Here is a 20,740-nt window from a genome sequence, read left to right as displayed (position 1 = left end):
GTGGCATCTTCCTGGCCAGAGCTGGTTGCCTGATTGTGCACCTATGGCAAAAGTGCTCCTCAGTGTTTCCTGAGGAGCCTTGTGTCTCCTCCCCTGGAGGGTCTCGGTCTCTGCTGCTTGTAATGCCTCCTGGGATGCCAAGGCTGCCAGCAGGGAGAGGCACAGTCAACCTCTGGCTCAAGACTTGCCCCTGGTACCACTGATGTTCTTATTCTAGAGTCCTCCTTCCACATCTTTGGCAGCCTCTCTGGTGGGTAGTTCCCTTGCCATCTCCTTCCAGGCATTTGGGCAGGGACGGTTGTGCCTGAAGGCTGGGCGGGATGCATTCTGCCCTGCTCTTCTCCTTCCTAGGGACATTTCACAGGTGTCCCCTGGCTGCCCCTTTGGCTTCAGATGCTCAAAGTCTATCTGATGATGGAGCAGTTGGGGAGGCTAGGTGTGATGGGTGTGGGGTGGTGTAATGTGAGAGCCGACTTGTAACTCCCCAAAACAGGGGCTGAGAAAAACAGCCTGAGAAAGAGTTAAGGGATGGAGGGGGAGCAGAGGCCCTCCAAGCTGAGGAATGTCTCAAACACTCGCAAGTTCTGAAACTATAGTCACGGGGTGGGTAATGTGGAGGCTGAAGCTGGTAAGGCGGCCTGATTAGCACAAGATGCAGCTGGAGGAGGGAGCCTTGTGGAGGCAGGACAGTTCTGCCCTGGTGCCTCTTGTAAAGGTGCAAGGGCCATCTGTCCAGTGAATGACCTTTGCTTTATTATCCATGAAAGGTATATTAAAGTTGACACCCCTGAATATGCTAATGAAGATTAACAAGATCATGCTAATTATATCATCCCATGAAGTACCTTCCTACTCCCCCATACATGTGATATGTAGGTATGTGGGTTGCCCTGGGGGACGGACCCAAGGAAAGTGTGTATAAATTGAGGGGGGGTGAGGAGTGAGATGTAGAAAGAGAAAAGAAGACCAGAAGAAGAAGAAGATGGATGCATTCCCTGATGAACTCAGATGGGAACAATGCAGGACCCTGGACTGGTGATCTCTATTTCTCTATTGTCTCTCTCCCTCTTTTCTTTTTCTCCTTTTCCCTTATTACCAATAAGTAACACAAGGCATACTATATATACTTAGCCAATTATCACATATCCAATTAGTACATTGTGGGAAATTAATAAATGTCTGTATGTGGACTTTGAAACCTGTCTCACTGTTGTCCACTCCATTGGGGATTTACGAATCTAACTCACTTGTCTCCCTCATCTGAGCAGGACGTGACAGGTAAGCAGGGGGATGATCATCAACGTGTCCTATGCAGAAAGAATGGGAGGGAGAGGAGGAAGAGATCAGGGCTTCTAAACATGTGTGCCTGGAGGTAGGAGAGATCGGATGGAGCGTCTGGGCTGCTGGGGCCTGGTGACTGTGGCTGGGAAAGGAGAGCACTTCCCAGGAGCCAGCTTCCACTGAATTAATGTACAATCGTTTCTTCCTGGAATTGTTTCTTGAAATAGAAATGTAATTTCTCATGTGTGTTAAGGAGATGTTCTCACGGCTTTACAGTGGAATGAACGGCTCTGCAGCTCTTGATTTCTTGTGGTGCAGTTGAAGCACACACAGCAACACTGTTAGCAGTTCTATTAATACTAGCAGTCACAAGTAAAGCATGAGATGAGCTTGGACTTTCAAAAGTGTTTTGCTTATTTTAGCCTGCTGTTTTAAATGATATTATACTTGCTTCCCAGAAGCTGGTCACGACCCGGGTACTCCTTCCTGGGGGAATCTCCACAGCAGAACTCTGTTCCCTCTAGTTACTCAAAAGCCCTCTCAGCTATAGCTAGTACTGGCCCATTGTACCAGAATTCAGGGATTCCTGTGGGAGTCCTTAGACTGGAGAGAAGAGAGGCTGGAGTTCATATTCTTCTACACTGTTTAGAAATCACTTCTATTCAGAAGAAATTGTAAAATGACTATTCTTTTATCATCTGTAATCTGCTGACGACTAAAAAGAAATAAATCTCAGTGAAACGAGACCAACTCTAGGCTTTTCTTCCTGTAGCAGTCACGAGGAGGTTGCTGGCAACCCAAGAGCTGGTGTCCAAGGCAGTGCAAAGCTCAATGGCTTAGTACTGTCTGCATACGTGCTGCATTTAGGATTCCACGAGGCTGAACCCTAATCCCACAGGGTATTAGATGTGAGGCTCCCAGAACTCATTCCCCAGGACCAGCGCCCACCTGGCTGCAGCCTTTAGCATGCAAGGTGCCCTTCTCTACCATACCTGGATCCAGTTCTAGCCCTGACAGAAGGATGACCCACTCGCCTCTGGGAGGCTTTGTAATAATGACTTGTGCCTATGTGTCTAATTTTTTGGTTTTTTATTACTGTATTTGTCTTGCTGTAATGCAATATGATTTTTCCTCTGGTTTCTTAGACAGTGCACAACAGAGGGGATGTATGGAGTATTTCCTTCCAGCGATACATTTTAAGTGTTTGGCAAATTCTCTCTTCTTGCAGATACAAATAATTTAGGTTTTATTTATTATTGCCAATGCTAGCTCAGCCCCTTTCAAGTCCTCAAAATCTGATGGCCCCGATTTTGCAGCAATAGGTTCCAATGTATGGATTAAAATGGAGCATGCTCTAGAGACAGAGATGAAGTAAAGAGAAGCAGCCCACTGACTTGCTTACCAGGCAATCCTAAATCTTAGGAAACTTAAAGGAGACAAAACTCAGTACCTGTCTTAAGCAGTATATTTTTCTTCTCTTCTCCCAAATGTTTGTACAATGCTATACACATTAAGAAAATGCAAACTATGCCAGTATATGACTGTAATGAATAAAATATTACTCAGGTATGTAAGAATACATAAACGGCAATACTGATTTAGGCCAAGGGGCCCCCTATCAACAGCACCCCGCCTCCAAGGTGACCGTGTGTGGACGGCCAGGGGAAAGCAGGAGCAGAACAAACACATGGAATATTTTTCCCAAGCACTCTCCTCGATTCTCACTCTTTTCATCAGAGAAGATTTCCCAAGCCGTATGTGTTTATTCAAAAACTCCCAGTGGTCTAGCTATAGGGTACATGTCCACCTAAATCTATGTACATTTTTCGCATCCATATGACATCTTTTAGCAAAGAGTTCCACAGACTATTTGTGTACAGATTTTATGTCAAATGTTTTTGAGTGTAACATGTATTTTGTTTTTTTGGTGAAAGGAGAGAATGATTTTTGTGGCTTATGACTCCAGTTTCTCTACTATGATCAAGGAATGGTGGCTTCAGCTGCTCAGGGAGTAATCCCTCTCCTCGAGAATCTCAGGGAAACTTCCAAATATACTGAAGAAGGAAAAAAACCCACAATGAAACATTCAAGTTTTGTCTTGGCCATTTCAGATTCAGTCACTGGCTGAGACTTGATACAGTCACTGTTACGGTAAGTAGAGTTGCAGTAAGCAGACATCACTGGACATCAAGTCAATTATTCAGATGACTCGTTGTGGGGATTAACACCTTCATATGGAGCAGATTCCAACTCACATGCCCACCTCCCCTTCTTTATCAATTGCCTAATAAAGGCTATTTGGGGATAAAGACCATCTAGGTAGCCCCCACTGAAATTGTTCCAGTGTGCATAAAACTGTAAATTGGGAAGGGGAGGTGCCAAGGGCAACATGATTATTTTGTTTTGGTATGCATGCAGCTCAGCTGAAGAACATGTTCTCACTCCTAGGGTCTGCTCCAAGGAAAACAACTGTTTGTCATTCAAATGACACTGGCCTAGAGTCATAACAGACACTTCCAGAGCACAAATCCTATGTCGAGCCCCACTGGTCAAGCAACATGGGTAAGAGTGGGAGAGGAGAGTCGGGGCCACCCGCGTGACCTTGGCAGGCGGTATGTGCTCACGAGTGGCTCAGCTGCTGGTGCTCGCTGCAGGGTGGCCAGCTGCCTCGGAACGAGGTGTCCTGGGGCACGAGCAGTGCCAGCACCCAGGGAAACTGGAAGTGAAGCAGCACGGCAGCCTCTGCAGCGGTGGTGCCACTGCATTCAGGCAGCAGCTGAAGAGGGGCCCCAGTGCAGGGGAGGTGAAAGTACCAGAGTGACAGCAACCTTTGGGCTAGAAATTGTTTCAGGTACATATCTAGCACCTGCCTTCACTACATGCCCTGCTGATAAGACACCTCTGAAAAAGCAGGAGGAGGGAAAAAGTGTTATAAGGTGTTTTACAGGCTGCGGGATAGTACTCCAGTCCAGGTCCGAAAAACACAGTAACAAAACAAGGAGCCAGGACTTTTTTTTTTTTTTTTTTTTTCTGTTCTTTCCCTTTCTCTAAGCAAGTCAACTCCAGAAAAGCCTAGAAGAACATGATCTGTTACATTTTAACCTTTGCAGGTGGTACACAGTGACTTGGAACTAACAGCTGCAGCTGGCGAAGGGAATGCTTTGAAGTCACCCAAGATTGCAAAAGTATTAAAAAATGCATTCTTTATTAATCTCCTCTTTGGCAGCCAAGCCCTCATCGGTCGTAACACTTAAATGTACTCAACTGTACAATTACCTAAAACTGTGTTTAAACTGTATTTAACTGGACTGCCTGTCCCTCAGAAGCCAATTACAGCTGGAATGATTTGTGCCCAGACTTCCAGGCTGGCAGAGGAGGACTCACTTTTAACTTAATCTCTCCCTTCCTTGTGCACGCGGCTCACGTATCTTCTTTCTCAAGACACAGATCTCCGGCACGTCGGCAGGTGGGACAGCCCCAGCGCTGACGGCAGGTGACGACCACATCTCCTCAAGCGGCCAAACCACCGCCGCAGCCCCGGCCCCCGGCCTCCCTCTCAGCATGACCCGAGCCGGCAGACGCATCTTCCCGGCCGGCCGCGGCCCCAGCTGCCTGCAGCTGCCTTTAATCCATGATTAACGGGTGAGATGAACCAGGTCTGACAGTGTACGGGGAGGCATGTCCCTCGGCCATGAATAATATTTACAACGTTCTGAAGCTCCTTTTATTCTAAGCGAATAGGTTCTTTGTGCAGTTGATACTGAATGTCATTAGTAATATTCAACCTTCCTGGCCAAAATAAAGGAGGGAAGGCAAAACACAGGAAAACCTTCCAGTTATATTTACACAGTTTTAAGAAATACATTAAGAACATGGGATACGCTCCTGTGAATCAATGAATCCAGTCCTCTCCTATCACAGGCACATTCTTCCTACAAACCCTTTCACAAACCAAATATTAATACGTTAGTTTTCTAGCTACCACACTACTTTGTTTTAATTTCTTCTGGCTAAGTTCTCCAAGACAAAACCAAAGCAGTCATAAGGTAGCATAGCTCTGGGTGCATGTCTGAGAAAAACAAGACAGGAATTTAGATCCAAGCACAAGGTCATTACTAAAACACACTACTACAGCACGACATCGTTAGATTTTCAGCACCTGAAGTGTGAAAATGACATGAATAAGGATCATCCTGAGAATAAATTCCAGTATCCTTAATGTAGGCAGAGAATAAGTAATATGTTCTCACATTCTACTGTTTAGCTGATTTATCATAGCTCCCTATGAATCTATAAAACTCACAGATTTATATTAAACCACAGATAGTATGTATGATTGCTTTAATATTTCTCATCCAGTCCTCACTGAGGAATTCTAGATCTCTGCTCATGAAAACATCGACTGAAGTACTGTTCTGTATAATTTGCTGACATGACATCTGGAAATGATTTTAAAGCTTTTATATCAATGAGAAGAATCCTTTTTTTTTTTTTCTTGTTGCAATTCTTGGAATATTTCATGAAGCTTGTTTAACCGTGTAGGAGATGTCAGAGCTGAAGAGAAACGTACTATTGGTTTTGCAAAATGTTGCCAATAATGTGAGCTGTAAGAATCTAAGAAAAGTGACACAATGCTGTAATTAACACTGCTAGGAGTTGTTTATTTGAATAAATAAAAATTGTAATAATGGCTAAAATCAATTAATACTGACTTATGGCACTGTGGGATGAGGACAGGTAGCTTTCTATTCAGGACATTTCACTTTGGTACTTTCTTCATAGATTAACTTGTTGATTTTCTATGCTTGATAGTGGGCTGTTTCATGGCTTTGTGGGTATCTGTGAAGCCACAAAGTTTGACACTAAGCATAAAAAATTCTATTCCTTTTCTGTACTCTGTCCACAGCAATGTTTTCTATTAAAACTCTACCAAAAACTCTACCTTAAACTCTTGGATTGAATAAACTCTACATCCCTGTAAGAATCCTATTCTGTTTTAATGTGAAACATTAAAATTGTAAGTTTATGAAAACCAGGCTTTTAAGGCCTGAAAGAACCACAGATCATTTCAATACTCGTTTTGCCTATTATGAAACACAGGCTAGCAATTTCATTCAGTTTTCTGTGGGCCCTGGTGTAGACTGTGTGTTTGACTGAAGCAGGACAGAGAACCCACTACATCTCCTGGAGTTTGCACTAATGGGTGCTCTGATTCCCTGCCAAAACATGCACCTCTGATTTCTAATGCAAATTTGACTGTTATCAACTGCAGTCACAGCTTCTCATGCTTTTTTTTTGATGAACTGAAGCTATCTCTGCTACTTTCAGCTACTCTAGTGAAGAACATTGTCATATTTTAGGTGACAATTTTCATCCCATAAAGTCCCATTTCATTATGAAGTGGCTGAACACTCTTAAGTGTCACAATAAGAGGTTGTCTCCAGTTCTCACATACTTTGAGGGGTCCTCGTTTGCATTCTTCTTCTGAAAAAAATTCTTTAAAGTAATGATGACACCAGAAGTAGTCAAAGTAATTCAGTAGTAGTCTAAACGAAGTTCTACAAATCAAGATAGCTTTTCCCTCCTATTTTCACATAGGCAAAAACTGTGTTTGTCCTTCTGGCGCACTATGAAGAGAACTCATGTTGAGCTGCTTGTTCACTTTGACACCTAAATCTTTCCCGGATTTCCTTGTGCTTGCAATGACACAAGTCCACCAGTTCTGTTTCCTCAGCCTCCACATTTGCTTCTTTCATTTTGTCTGTACTGAAACCAAAAAGTTCTGGTTGATGACTATTTTCCATTGGATTTGGGTTGCCTTGTTTAACTTCAATGGAAGTTTTCTCCTCTGTTCTCTCTGAACCAAATAAGCACATTATTACAAATGTGCGTGCCCTACTGCCAAATATTTTTTCACCTCAGGTTCAGTTTTTCTTCGGTGAGACCATTCCCAATCAGTAAAGCTGAGTGTAATAATGTGAAGACAGTTTAAACTAAAGAAAAATGAGCTCTTCCAAATGGTGAGACTGAGTGAAATCCCAGTCAAAGGACTCTGTACTTATCTTTTTGGGACATACTCTTTAATGAGGTTTGAGATTACAGAAAAAAATGGCTTACTGGGATTTTAAGAATCAAAGTAACATATAATGTTTACCTTTTTTCACTGGGTCAAGTACCTGAAATATCTTATGTTGAGTTTCAGTGCCTTGAGTCTGTGAAACAGAATAGAAACACGAACAAATTATTAATATTATTAAGTTCCAGAAGATTGAATGACAAAAAGGTATTATCATCTTTATGATAAGGCACTTCATGGCCTGTTCAATGAGTGTACACTAGGTTAGGACAGGGAAGCTTGGTAAGGGTTCAATAACTAGTGGGAAAACAGGTAACATGTAAATATCAGGCTTTTCCTTTTTCTTTCTTTTTTGCCCCCCCCCCCTTTTTTTTTTTTTTTTTTTTTTTTTTAAGCAGAAGGAAAGCTAGGCATTTAGTATTTGGCCTGATTTTCAAAAGCTCAGAAAACTCAGCAACTTGTGTTCATTTGGCAAATTGTTGGGTGCTCAGCATTATAAAAAAACTATTTAAGTTAAATTCCTTTCCATGAAAGTAGGAACATAACATGTTTTCATCTAGGATTTTTAAATGTTTGTCAGCTACAATGAGGCACACATTTTCTAAATAGCATGAACAGCAATAATGAAGAAGTAACATTCGAAAAAAAGCTTAGATGTTATACCAACTATTCTGACAACAACCCTTTAGTAAACTTAATCTCGTGGTGGTTGCTAGGCCAGCTAATGCTGAGTACCAAATCACACACTCTGAATGGCAGGAAGGGGCATGATGCAACTTTACAAATATTGCCAGCACAAGTATTTCAGAGCTGGGGCTTGGTAATGATCTCAAAGTTAATTAAAAAATTTACTGCCTGTTTCCCTAGAATGACCTGTGACCTTTCCCTTTCACTTCTCTTCACAGCACTCTACTGGACTGGAAAACACAACAGAAAATGTTTTAATGGACTTGGTAAAAATCTTACTCAATGACATGAAGTGAAACAGGTCCAGTTGAGGGAGTGAGGTGTTAGTAGTTTTGGAGAATGAAGAACAGCTGGTAAAATCTCTAGCTCCAAGGCACGTTCCTTAACAGAAAGATCTAAATGTATCAAACTATATTCATGAGACAGAATTTTACCATTTTTTCCTGCCCCAGACTTGTTGGTGTTGATACTTCATTCATACATGAAACAGACAGTAAAGAGCAATGGGCATTCTAGGTCAGCAGCTTTTGGTGACAAAATTGTTTGCCAACAGTGGTTGAATATATCAGTCTCTGGTCAGAAAGAGAGCACAATATGTTTCTACTGGGATGAAGAATACTCACATTTTTGCTTTCATGACTTCTGTTCTTAGCAATGCCGTGAAACTGTTTTCCTGATGTTTTGTTTTTTTTCTGCACAGAAAATAGTATATAACCATTCTGATTCATGAGGGAATATTATAGTTACAAAATAAAAAAGCCAAAACAGTTGCAAATAAACATGATAATCACAATGCCAGAAGGAACACATGTAAGCAAGCTGCTCAAGATTGAATTCCTTATGCTGTTCTGTTCAGCAAACATTTATGAACCTGAACACAAACATATCATATTGACAAGGGACCTCACTTCCTACTCAATAAGGCTTGTTTATTTTTAGTCTGGGAACCTGGACAGCCATGCTTTCTCAGTAGTAATAATTCCTTATGCTCTGTTTTTCCACTGTTGGGGTTTCTGAAAAGAAACACTGACATAAAATGCAAAAAGCTTGGGAAGCACTGGTCCACCTACTGAACCAAGGAAAATATTAACAAAGCAGTCAGGATTATAATGTTTATGTACATAAAAATAATATTACCCATCACAATATTAATGTGAATTAATTATTCTTTCCCAATGACAGTTTGCTTTCTCTAGGCAATATGAACAGTGATCCTATTTTACATCTGAGGGCCATATAGTTTTCTAGGCTGAACATCAGCAAAGTGCAGTTAAGGGCTACATACAGTTCCAGCACGAATTTCTATCAAAAACTCTACTGAACCTGTGATGTTCCTTGCTAGTCACCTTTTTCAAATGCCTTTAAGAACTTCCATCAAGGACAACAACAGAAATTTTGGTAAGTCTTTTGATCTAATAACCTTAAATAGTCCCTGAAGTCGATCCACATGGGAAAAGAACAAAAGAAAGAAACTTCTTCTTGTAGGAATTGCAAGGTACTGTTCTTTCAAACTCATTGGATAAACTGTTGTTACTTTCTTTACATAGGAACAACATCACTCTGACCTGTTTTGCTCCTAGTATACATCCAGAAAAAGCACCTGAATTCACTGCATGAAAGATGCATGAATGCAACTCATACAATTTCACTGCATGAAAGATGTTTTTGCCTATGTTTCAGCACAGAAATTACAGAACAGGACCTAGTGAAGATCCACTTAACTAATAGTTTTGCAATGTATATTAGTGTTTATAGGTATAGGCAGGCATAGCCTTGCAGAATCAGGCTTTTAGGTGGCTAAAGTTGTGGTCAGTCCTCAACATGCTCATCCTCTCCTACAAGAGGCATGTGATGGGATGGGCTCTGTACCTAGAAGGATCTCTGCTGCAGAAGGCTCCTCTTCATTGTTTATTAAATTACTAATTTCTAAAGTGTAGTCACTTTTATAATAGAGAGGTTTGAGTAACCACTGAGATCTCCTAACGGCTTCCTGCTTCTGAAGGAAAAAACCTCTTTTCCTTGGTCCTGCCTCTCCCACTCCAAACTCTGCCACTTTGGACCCTGTTCCTAGCTACTGTTTTTCTCCATCTCTTAAACTGGCTCTGATGCGCCAAAAAAAAAAAAAAAAAAAAAAAAAAAATCTCTTGTGTGAGGTGATTTAACTCATTAACCCAGCAGAAATCCATCTCATTTTTTTTTGCTGGGTTTGTTTCCTATCAGATTAGTGCGTTAAACCAGGTCATGGCAGGGACTGAACATAAGAGGGATATAAGTGGAAGGCGTACACAGCAAAGAATGTGGCAGGAGGAGAGGATGGAGGACAGCAAGTGGTTGTTACATGACCCATCACATCATGTGAAAAGTCTGTTGGGACAAGGAATATACTAATCCATTATTTAGCACAGATCCTGAAGTAATTAAGCTTTAACAAATGCTTTTGTGTGGATTCTGTATGGCTCTCCTCAAGTGTTTCTAGGAAGGCATCCCTGCCCTTCTTTGTTCTTGGATGTTTCTTTTTTGTTTATCACGAAGCAAGTTTACCAGTTTTACAGACTAAACTAAATGGACAAGAAACAGTACTCTAACTTTTTGCAGTGGTCTTCTGTGTTTGTCTGGACTTCAGTTACCGAAAGCAGTGTTACACCCTTTCAATTATTTTTCCGAGTTTGAAAGTCCCCTGAAATCACAATTATCCAGCAGGGTTTCACATCTCCCATGTCATCTGGATAAATCTCATTATACTGCTTTTAATCCCAATCCTTGGGATGAATACCATGCAGAGATGTTTTGCAATAAGCAGTTATGAGAGTTATGTGGCAGCCTGCTCACTTTACAGCTTAGTCACAGACATCACGTGAACCCGCCTGCCTTGCTTGTATGTACCACTTAAAGACCACAAGGAAATGGATATCAGAAAAAAATAGAATCAATCTCACTGACTAGCATGGCGAGTGTTTAGACACAAACAAGGCTATTTTTAGCAAATGAAGTGGAAAGACTCAGAGTTTTAGGCAAATTTTTCTCAAGTTGCTAGTCCTCAGAGCTGCCAGCCCCATGTCACAGCCCCATGCACAGGCATACTGCCAGCCTGATGAGAGGAAGTGGGGCAAGAAAGCAAGAAGGTCTGAGAAGTACTAAAAAGCCCAGGATACTTGGTGTTAACCACAAAACATTGCTAACTTTACAGTCCATTTACCATTTTCATTCTAAAGTTTTCATGATTTTTTTTTTTTTTTTTTTTTTTTTAAATCCAGCACTGGGAAATGTGCCTATGTGGATTTACCATTCACGTATGAATAAACTCAAACCCAAACTTAACATTCTAAAACCAAACATGACAGAGGGTACATTAAGGAAAGAATATCTCAGTACTCATCCCTCCCCTGCATATTTTCACCAACCCTCTGCTACCAGTCCTGGTACCGTGCAAAAGAGACTTTTCATCCAACCCACTATGGTTGACCTTCTGTAACTGATATAGTCCTGGAAATACCATGGCATCAGTGGTGGAAATTCCTGCTTGGTTCTTTAGCACTGAAGAGAATAGGGGAAGACATTTCAAGCTGTGGGTAAACATTAAAAGCCAACACCACTCTCACAGCCCTTCCATCAGAAATTACCACCCCCCAGGTGAGCTGGGTGAGTGGAAAGCCTGTCTGGACTTCACCTTCCTGAAATACAAAACCCAGTAGCTTTGCTTAAACTCTGGATGACAGTGGGACTAAGTGGAACTGTAGGGCTTTGCACAAACATGTATTCTCCATATAACTCCTCCAGGGACAAATGCCTCCAGGGAGGGGCAGAGCACATAAAGGGATCTGTGGCAGCTTCCCTCACCACAGGTACACTCACCAGAGCTTATCTGACTGCATCGTGTTTCAAACTATCATCTCTGAAACGAGATCTAAAACTCCAAATCATGCAATTTGTCAACAAGCCCAGACATCTGAAATGCCTATCTGCATGTTTTGCAAATTGTTACAGGGGTCACTTCAGGTTTATACACTCTTAGTACACAGTCCTGGTACTAGTTTCCCCTTTTACTGTTTATTTACTGTATTTATGTCACAAACAGGAAGCAACAATTTACAGGAACTATTATTGTTGGCTAAAATTCATCCACAACCTTTCAAAAAGTGATACACTAACAAAAGTTTGTTTTGCTTATCTACAGGAAGCATCTTGAATAATATTATGGTAATCACAGGCACTAAAGAAATAAACACCATGTAAACAAGGACAAAAACCATGTTTCAACCTATTCTTTTCGGCAAAAAGTAAATACAGGTTTCAGGAAAATAAAATGTCTCATTGCCCTGAAGTGAAAGCACGTTCTTAAATCTGGGGCTACATTTGCCTAGGAGTTTAGAAGTAGGCAATGGTCCCACGCTGACAGCACTTAGCACCAGTATGATGACCTGCCTGCATGTGTGAGAAGAGAACACAGACCCTGAACACTCTGAACTGGGTATCTGCAAAGTATGGCTGACACTAGTGCACATGGGCACGGTACTCCTTCTGCTTAAAGCTGCTGCCCTCCTTCTCCTCACCCTGACCCTGTGTCTGTACTGCAGAACCTGACAGGTAGCAAGCCACCTTCTTTTGGAAGAAAAACACCACCTTCTGGACAATCGGGGTTAAGCTATAGAGAAAATGAATACTATTGCTCTGCACTGTTATTTGGACTGTATTTCTATTGACTATTGATTTGTTAATTACTATTCTGGTCCTAAGGTTCTTCAAAATAGAGCCTGTTCTGGTGATTCTTTCCCAGTGGCATTCAGGACAGATATGTAAACATATCAGAAAAAGTCATGGCGTACCTTGGTGCCTCGTTTTAGCTGGTATGCAGCAAGATCACAGGAGACTGGGCTGTCAGAAGTTTCGCTGCTGTGAAAGATGAGCATTGTTTTGTTTAATTTCCGAATTTGGTGATTGCAAACAGTATTTTGCAGCATTCATTCCAACCATTAGCAGGGGTCTTCTGTAGTAACCCTAGTTGTAGAGATGTAAATGTGTTCTCCACATGCCTGTCTTCCAGATCCACATTTTAGTTTACAGACCTACAGCTAACCTGCAAAAAGTGGGCATCATCATCTTAGAGAAAGCTTGGTTATTGAAAGAGATGTGATCTATCCACATGGCACCTCCTGCTTCTACCTAGGTTTCTTTTAGTTCTGCTTCACATACTTTCTCCCTCCCCTCCTAAATCCTTTCACAGAACATCATCCTCTTTGTTCCCAGCAAGCCTTCTCCTAGTTCTCTGATGATGCATCAATATCGTGTGTCTCTTCTTATGTCCCTGCAGTTCAGTACCACTTGTGAAGCTCAGCTCCTGACTTCTATACTCTGGGCACAGTTTGATAAGATAGATACAACCCATTAATGTTTCCTCCCCCCAAAAAAACGTACAAAAGTTTTATTCCCTAATAAATGACCACAGGGCCACAGCTGCTCATAACACATAAATGCCCACCTCTCACAAACTACCTGCACAACTGATCTTGCAGTCACTCACAGCCAGTACTGGCACAGGAGGAGCTGATCATGTTTAATAGGTGTATTTTTTGGTCATTGTAGATTCTTGCACTGCTACCAGTTACCCTGAACTTAACCCCTTAGGCTAAATGGAATCAGCCTAGTGTCTTCCATGGTTAATGAAATTAGGTTTACACAAAAGCAAACAATATACCTTGTATCGTGGCTAGATTGCTCTGCAGAATATAAGGCTGAAAAAAAGCATATCAATTTAAGTGATGCAGTAGACCAAGCTCTGTACCAATGCAGTTTAATTTCTCTTCAGGAAGACCATCTGGGGTAGGTACAGAGCTCTACTTCTAATAAACTGGCTATTAAGATTTGGATATAAGATTTGTATGCAATCTTTTAAGGAGTGTTAATTTAAGGAGTGTGACAAAAGTCTCATTTTAGTAACATTTCTAACATTTACTCTGGCAATCTTTATGAGGTGCAGAAAACATGTAATAAATTATGGCATATCTGAATAATTCTAAATTACCTGGAATCCCAGTCTAACACATCAGAATTCAGGACCTTGGAGTTCACCCTGGTTTGCTGTTTCACTATTTTCTCATGTCCCTTCAGGCACCGATAATAGTAAGAAACACCACAATTTTAGTTTACTGCTTAAAGAAAGGCATTATCAAATTTATTATTGCTACAACCCTATAGAGCATTATGTTTTGTCACAGCAGAATGAACTGAGGCAGGAAAAAAGGCCTAGGGGGAACTTTCCTTACCTCCTTGTTATGAACACAGCAGTTCAAGAGAGCATCACAGAAATGCTGTCCTATTGACTCCAAGTCTTTCATATCAAAGTGGGTGCTTTGTCTGCAGCCTGCAGCATCAGTATGAGCAAGACAGAAATGAAAACATCAGTCATCCTGCTGACTGCTAGTTATCTGTGATATTTCAGGATGGTGGCTGACTGCAAACTCACGTATCTTTCACCGACAGATGCTAGACAGGTCTATGACTGCTGGAGTTTTATACAGTTTGTATTGCAGATCATTATTCTATCTATATGAAAAAATTTATGCACAGAAGTGCGTAAGAAGTTCCCAAGCTGTAGTGCAGGTACAGCTGCAGGGTAGAAGTAGCTCCTTTAAGAAAAGTGTCTCTCTACAGGCAGAGCAGGCAGCCGCTTGTAAGGGCGGGCAGAGGCAACCTGGTACAGCGGCCCCTGGGAACCCTGCAGCAGGGAGCTGGGGAGCTTTGCTCACACCCTGAGCCAGCAGAGAGGGGAGAGCAGGGCCAAGGCGTGGGGGGGTGGTGTTGGCATTCTGTTTGTACAACTGTGAAAAGGACTCCATGGCCAGTTTTACTGAGGTGTCTTATGGGTTGGGATTTGGTGTGTGTATAAGCAGCTTGGGGCTTGTTTAAATATGACAGTTTAAATGTTTCCTGTAGCACATTTTCTCTAGTTCTGTTTCTAGAGAGGAGCCTTAGATTATATTCTGAGTCCTAGAACTGTTGTTAGTGTTTCGTGCCCTCTCTTGGCGAAGAGACAGGGCTGTGTGAGAAGGCAGGCCTGCAACCGAGGGAATATTGTTCCCATTCTGGCACTGACCATGTGTTGCTGCTAACCCCAAAATGCCACCTGTGAAGGGCTGGTGCTGTAGCTTGTCTCTTTCTTTTCTTTTACTCTTAAAAAGGAAGCTGTCTGTGCAGTTGTTCTGATGCTTTTTTCTGCTTTGTAGAGTTTATTTCCTGCTTGCTTATAGATTCTTCTTTCTGAAATATATGTGTATTCAGTAGCAAATCAGGCTCCGGAGTGAGAAGGATCTGGCTTGCTTAATTTTCTTTGATAATGCATCCCTCCATGGTTTTACTTTGTTTTAAATTGTAGCACCACTGTAAAGCATGTGTGAGCCCTTCTGGATAATTTCATCCTTCCCTGGATGAAAGGAGGTGGCTTCTACTTGGTTTTCTCTTAAACTTAGATTGTTAATTCAGTGTTAGTCTTTCCTTGCTCCCATAGATATTGAGACTCCACATAAGTTTTGCAACCTATCATGTTGAGCCATACTCTAGAAGGTGGCTTTTACTCCACCTTGGTGCCTATCCAATCTTTTTTCTCCGTGGAAGGCAGTGCTTTTACTCTGACTTCTGTGGCTCTGGGGTAGGCTTACTTAGCGTGATAGACACAGCAGAACAGGCTGTACCCTAACGCAGTAATGTTTAATCCAACTGTTTAGATAGAAAAAAATTCACTCGGTGGTGGTGGTTGAACAGCATCATTGCGCTCCCCACTCACACTCCTTCCATCTCCTCCTTCCTCTTTTCAAGCTATTGCTTGGCAGTGGGGTCGGGACAGTTCGTCTTTATGACACAGAAGCGAAGAAGAATCTCTGTGAAATCAGCATCGATGAAGACATGCCCAGGTAACTCTGGATTACTGATTTTTATATATAAATATAAATGTTGTTGGTTGACTGTGGAAGGGTAGGTGAAGTCTCAATGTTCCTACTGCTTTCCTGAAACTACAGGACTCTAGACCTTCATCTAGAGGGCACTCCCTGTCTGCGCAGCGTAAAACTGCTCAGTTAAATGGGAGACAGTCAGAATCTGTCTAAACACATGAATCCTGCCCTCCTTTACAGTGCACCCTGTCTTGCAGGGTCTTGATGATGGGAGAGCTCGCAGTCGAGTGGTATGCTTGAGGCAGCTGCTGGAGAGAGGCAATTCATATTGTTTGCTGTGTTTCAGGATCCTCTCACTTGCCTGCAGCCCAAGTGGTGCCTCCTTTGTCTGTTCTGCAGCAGCCCAGAGCCCCATCTCCCACGTGGACTTCTCAGCAGTCAGCTCTGGGGGCAAAAGCATGAACCAAGTTCCTGGGAAGCTGCTACTGTGGGACACTAAAACAATGAAGCAGCAGGTGCTTGCTGAGTTTTGTTCCTTTCTTGGTCTGCTTGCTGAGAATGAGTTGTCTTCTGTTTCAATGTGTAGGAGCCCTCTTTCTAAATTATGCTGACTTTCTTGTCAATACACCTTTTTCCCCCCTTCCTCCTTTCCCCTCTGTCACACACAGGATAAACATGAATAGTGTGAGTAGCTGCTGGGCTTGGGTGGGGTGGTTTTGTATTGTTGGCATGTTTTGGGTTGTTTATTTTTTTTTTTTTGAGGGATTCTTCAAAATAGTCCATAGTCTTGTTTCTATCCTGCCTGCACAGTTTGTGACTGGAAATGTCCCAAGTGGATTGAATGATGCTTTGCTCAGGCTTTCTCCAACTGAGCTATATTGAAGGGTTTTCTTTGCTTCTATTTCCCCATCCCTCTCTGTTTTTAAGTGAAGGGCTTCTTTCAGAGATTTCATCTCATGTCATCTTCTCCATTGTTTCAATTTAAATGGGTCAGATTCTGGCAGGAAATCCTTGTCCCATCCCTTGCATTTGCCCTTAAGAAATGTCCCTGGTGTGTAGGAGAAAGCAATATACTCAAGCTAATGTTTGCCAGAAGCTGGTTTTGCAGCCTTGAGGCCAGGGCCAAGCAAGCTGTGGCTTGGCTGAGGTGAATTGTTGGTTTAGTATCACAGTAAAATGCAGCTGCCAACCTTGAAGTCTGTAGTCATGAGAGGTGCAGGGCTCCAAACTGGAGGATTTCTTGCTGCTAGGTACAATCTGTCCTCCCTCCCCTGGAGATCAGCTCCTCAGGGCTCCCAGCTCTGTTTCTCTGCATTAATGCAGGCTTTCCCTTCCAGCTGCAGTTCTCCCTGGAGCCTGAGCCCATTGCTATTAACTGCACAGCCTTCAATCACAACGGCAACCTGCTGGTCACCGGGGCTGCAGATGGGATTGTTCGTCTCTTTGGTACGTTGGAATTGGGCAGTGAGGTGGCCCCTCAGTGTCCCCAGCTGGCTGCCCCTACCACTGTTCTGCCAGCAGGGAGGCAGCTGTGAGACATGCCTGAACACCAAGGTGGAAGCTATTTTCTCTCCTCCTGGAGACCCTTGTAGTGCTACTGGATTTGTTGCTTCCTTCCTGCTGAGGAGTGGAGTTAACTTGTCCTTTAGCCATGTGGCCTTGGCTGTGCCACATAGCAGTACCACTGCCAGAGGCTGAGCCTCAAGGAAAGGAATTAATGTGTGACCTTCCAGTTGAAGGCATGGGCTTGACATCAGTCCTCCTTCCCTGAGCAATTCCTGTTTCTCAGGTTTTGTCCTCTTCAGCCTGTCCTTGTGATAAAGGCAGTTTGGCCCTCCCTCTTCTGTGAATGAGGGATCTGCTTCTGGCCCCGGGTGGCGAGCTGGAGGTTGCAGTTCAGGTCTGTGGGAGGACAGAGCTGGCAGCAGCTGTGAGGGTGGGTGGGATAGCAAGGGGGGAGGAAGAAAGGTGACAGTGGGGCTTAGGTGCAGAAAGGCTGCAGTTGACTGAGCATGTGAGCAGCCCTGTAAAGCTGGAGGAAGAGGTGACTAGTTACAGGCAATGATTTTTGTGGCCAGTATAAAAGCCACATGCTGAAGAATCAGCACAGGGTACTGGGATTGGACTGGGATCCCCTGCACTGATTTCGAGGGCTGAGACAGAGACCTTATGAACACAAAGGGCCTCTCTCACTTCACCTCAGCTCTGTGCGAGTATGAGGAGTGTTCAGTACTGGTTATTCCCTCAGATATGCAGCAGCACGAGTGCGCCATGAGCTGGAAGGCACACGATGGGGAAGTCTACTCCGTTGAGTTCAGCTATGATGAGAACACAGTCTACAGCATAGGCGAGGATGGCAAGGTAGGCTCTGGGTGCCCTTCTACTGATCAGCTGGCAGTGAGATCCCCTCCGGAGTTTTCTCCATATGGTGGAGATAGCAATAAGAATACCCTCAGAATCTGGGGGATCTGCGGGCTGCTAGCTGTAATCTTAGGTGTGCAGCAGCACCCCGCTGCATGCAGTCTCTCCAGAGAGAGTGGATAGAAAGCATTTTAACAGCTGGAGCTGTCTTGGACCTTGTCTGCAAATCCTGCTGTGGGTGATAACCCCTTCTCAGGGAATCTGTTTGAAGATGACCTTTCTTTGCCCCTGAGATCACCACATTTGAGATCTGGGATTCACCAGGGAGCAGATCCTTGACCACTTTGCATAAATTTCCTTGTCAGAAGCTCCCTGTTGCTTATAATAAAGGTTTCAATTTCTGCGTTTCCAGAGTCTTCAGCAGTAGAGGTGTGGTTCAGGGAGAGAGTCACCTGCCTAAAAGTGTGAGTCTTTGGCTGATGAGATTTAAGTGAATTCCCACCAGGATCCTGCATGCAATGTGGAAGGACACATAGGCAGAAGTGCTCGTGGAAGTTAGGGCGTATATTTGCCTGGATAGTAGGCACTCTTACAGCCTTTGCAGCCTGTGTTTTATAAATATAGCCACTTAGATATAGGTATCAAAATGTGCTCTTCTGTTTGGGAAGAGTAGCTGCCTTGCTTAATAATAATGAATGGCCCCTCTACTTTAATCACAGTCAATTTAACTGTGGGCTTCTACCATCTCTTCTTGTCATTCTAGTTTATTCAGTGGAATATTCACAAAAGTGGCTTGAAGGTGTCTGAGTATGATCTTCCCAGTGAAGCTACAGGTCCTTTTGTTCTGTCTGGATACAGTGGCTACAAGCAAGTTCAGTTCCCACGAGGAAGGCTTTTTGCTTTTGACTCTGAGGGAAACTACATGTTGACATGTTCTTCCACAGGGGGAGTAATTTTTAAGGTAGGTCTGAGAAGCGATGGGGAGTACTCTTACGCCTCCGTAGAAGCTCTTGTTACAAGGCTGCAACAGCAGCCACTGGAAGTTCTCAAGCAGCACCTACTGATACCCATTCCTGCCTTGTGAAAGTTGCTGCTCAGTTTCATACAGTGTGTATTTTAGCAGTGTGTGGGGTTCAAGTGTTTGAACCCTCTGTAAGCATTAAGCCCTCTGTATGTAGCTTGTTCTTAAAGCATAGCTGCAGCACTTTTCCTTAGTGCCCAAGTTCCTTGGATAGAGTTTTAATTTCTTTAAATATATCGACGCATGCCTGTTCAACGCAAAATGCATGATTCTTGATTGATGCTCATCTTTAATCTAGTTGTGTGCTTGCTGAAGCTGTTAGTCCCAGCCTGATTTTCTCTCCTCTACTGTGTACTGAAATGAGATGAAGGGTAAGGCTGAATAGTTCCAAGTGCCCAAGTTTCTGTGCCGCAGTAACAAGTGGTAACTGATCACATGTCCCTTGCCTGCCTCCTCTTGAGTCAATACCCATCAGGATAAGCCATTGCAAGGCAGATTAGATGGAATTTTTCCTTTGCGTTTGGGGCATTCAGAGTGCCTGCACTAACAGGAGCTATAGGCTTATGTGCTCCTCATCAGAGTTTGCTCTTAGCCTGCCGTGTTCAATTACTTCAGCTCAGCTGATGTCAGAAGCTGAGCTGCTTGAACACGTGCTTCTGTCATGAGACTGGAAACTTAACTTCATTGTGTGCTACATACATCTCTGATTTTCTGCTTAATTATGTATGCTGATAGGGATATGGAATCTGTAGCAGGCTTTGGCTTCTCCTGTGGGTGGGCTGCCCCCACTGTAGAAACTTGCCTCCTTAAAAATCTTACGTTTTCCTTCTTTTAGTTAAATGGTGAGGACAAAGTTCTGGAGAGCTGCCTTTCCCTGGGAGGACACCGAGCTCCCGTTGTCACAGTGGATTGGAGCACGGCTATGGACTGTGGGACCTGCCTCACTGCCTCGATGGATGGGAAGATTAAATTAACCACCTTACTGGCTCAAAAGTCTTAACCTGGACAGTAGTGAAGGGAAAGATCAACAGACTCGACAAAACCAGTGTTAACTCCACAGGAACAAACTGCATGGGAGAGAAGGCAAACCACAATCATCGTAGCTTTTGCCTCTTGACAAACGTTAAAAACATTTGCCAAACCACTGTGCAATAGAATGCCGGTATGGGACCAGATCAGTGGCAGCACTGAAAAATAAGTCTTCGCTGACCCATTGTGGCAGCTGGACTTCATCTGTTAGGGAGTCTTGAGTAGCACGTGGCTACAAGGCTGCTGGGATCATGTCAGGGGTTCTGCAGAAGGTGGTGAGGCTGGAAGAGGCGTGTATGAGGCAGCACAGTGCATGATGATAAGATGGCTCAAACTGGAAAGGCCAGTGTGAAACTAGAGTATCCTTTCAGTATAGCATTTATTGTTGTGTTTGGAGGGGAG

The 20,740-nt window shown here is 43.2% G+C and overlaps 3 protein-coding genes across 17 annotated transcripts in view; 1 reads left to right on the top strand and 2 right to left on the bottom strand.

Annotated features, from left to right (window-relative positions):
• Positions 1–20,740, bottom strand: part of LOC122153434 (ankyrin repeat domain-containing protein 30A-like) — a 62,666-nt gene that overhangs the window by 23,537 nt on the left and 18,389 nt on the right. The gene's annotated exons all lie outside the window — the stretch shown is intronic.
• On the bottom strand, positions 1,021–14,656 carry LOC122153437 (cytosolic carboxypeptidase 3-like). Of its 8 annotated transcripts, none has more exons than XM_042792715.1 (6): positions 14,305–14,653; positions 14,064–14,143; positions 12,868–12,931; positions 8,668–8,736; positions 7,436–7,493; positions 1,021–1,307 (listed from the first exon to the last, which is right to left on the bottom strand). In XM_042792715.1, exons 1-6 carry the CDS (start codon positions 14,374–14,376, stop codon positions 1,231–1,233), a joined length of 420 nt encoding a protein of 139 aa, XP_042648649.1. In that variant the 5' UTR covers positions 14,377–14,653; the 3' UTR covers positions 1,021–1,230. The 8 variants fall into 8 exon arrangements, 6 of the variants coding, with proteins under 6 accessions (XP_042648649.1, XP_042648648.1, XP_042648651.1 ...); XM_042792714.1 differs by having other exon boundaries at positions 12,868–12,934; positions 14,305–14,643; XM_042792717.1 differs by lacking the exon at positions 1,021–1,307 and adding an exon at positions 3,230–3,335 and having other exon boundaries at positions 12,868–12,934; positions 14,305–14,578.
• LOC122153430 (WD repeat-containing protein 91-like) lies at positions 14,482–20,729 on the top strand. The gene is made up of 7 exons (XM_042792634.1): positions 14,482–14,532; positions 15,767–15,948; positions 16,274–16,442; positions 17,265–17,373; positions 18,176–18,288; positions 19,052–19,249; positions 20,145–20,729. The coding sequence occupies exons 1-7, from the start codon at positions 14,482–14,484 to the stop codon at positions 20,307–20,309; spliced, it is 987 nt and encodes a 328-aa protein (XP_042648568.1). The 3' UTR covers positions 20,310–20,729.

The sequence above is a fragment of the Tyto alba genome, unplaced genomic scaffold, assembly GCF_018691265.1.
Source record: "Tyto alba isolate M040663 unplaced genomic scaffold, T.alba_DEE_v4.0 Super-Scaffold_2, whole genome shotgun sequence".
NCBI lineage: Eukaryota > Metazoa > Chordata > Aves > Strigiformes > Tytonidae > Tyto > Tyto alba.
Note: the sequence above shows the minus strand (reverse complement) of the source record. Positions and strands in the feature narration are given on the sequence as shown.

Bases quoted from the DNA above. Each gene is read 5' to 3' on its own strand.
- LOC122153437 (XM_042792714.1), bottom strand. From the start codon at position 14,376: ATGAAAGACTTGGAGTCAATAGGACAGCATTTCTGTGATGCTCTCTTG. The intron at 8,737-12,867 runs GTACGCCATGAC...TTTTCTGTGCAG, and splicing joins AGCTAAAACGAGGCACCAAG to AAAAAAAACAAAACATCAGG. The intron at 1,308-7,435 runs GTAAACATTATA...CTTTCTGCATAG, and splicing joins ACTTGACCCAGTGAAAAAAG to GACACGTTGATGATCATCCC.
- LOC122153430 (XM_042792634.1), top strand. From the start codon at position 14,482: ATGGTGGCTGACTGCAAACTCACGTATCTTTCACCGACAGATGCTAGA. The intron at 16,443-17,264 runs GTGCTTGCTGAG...TTTCCCTTCCAG, and splicing joins CTAAAACAATGAAGCAGCAG to CTGCAGTTCTCCCTGGAGCC. The intron at 18,289-19,051 runs GTAGGCTCTGGG...TTGTCATTCTAG, and splicing joins GCATAGGCGAGGATGGCAAG to TTTATTCAGTGGAATATTCA.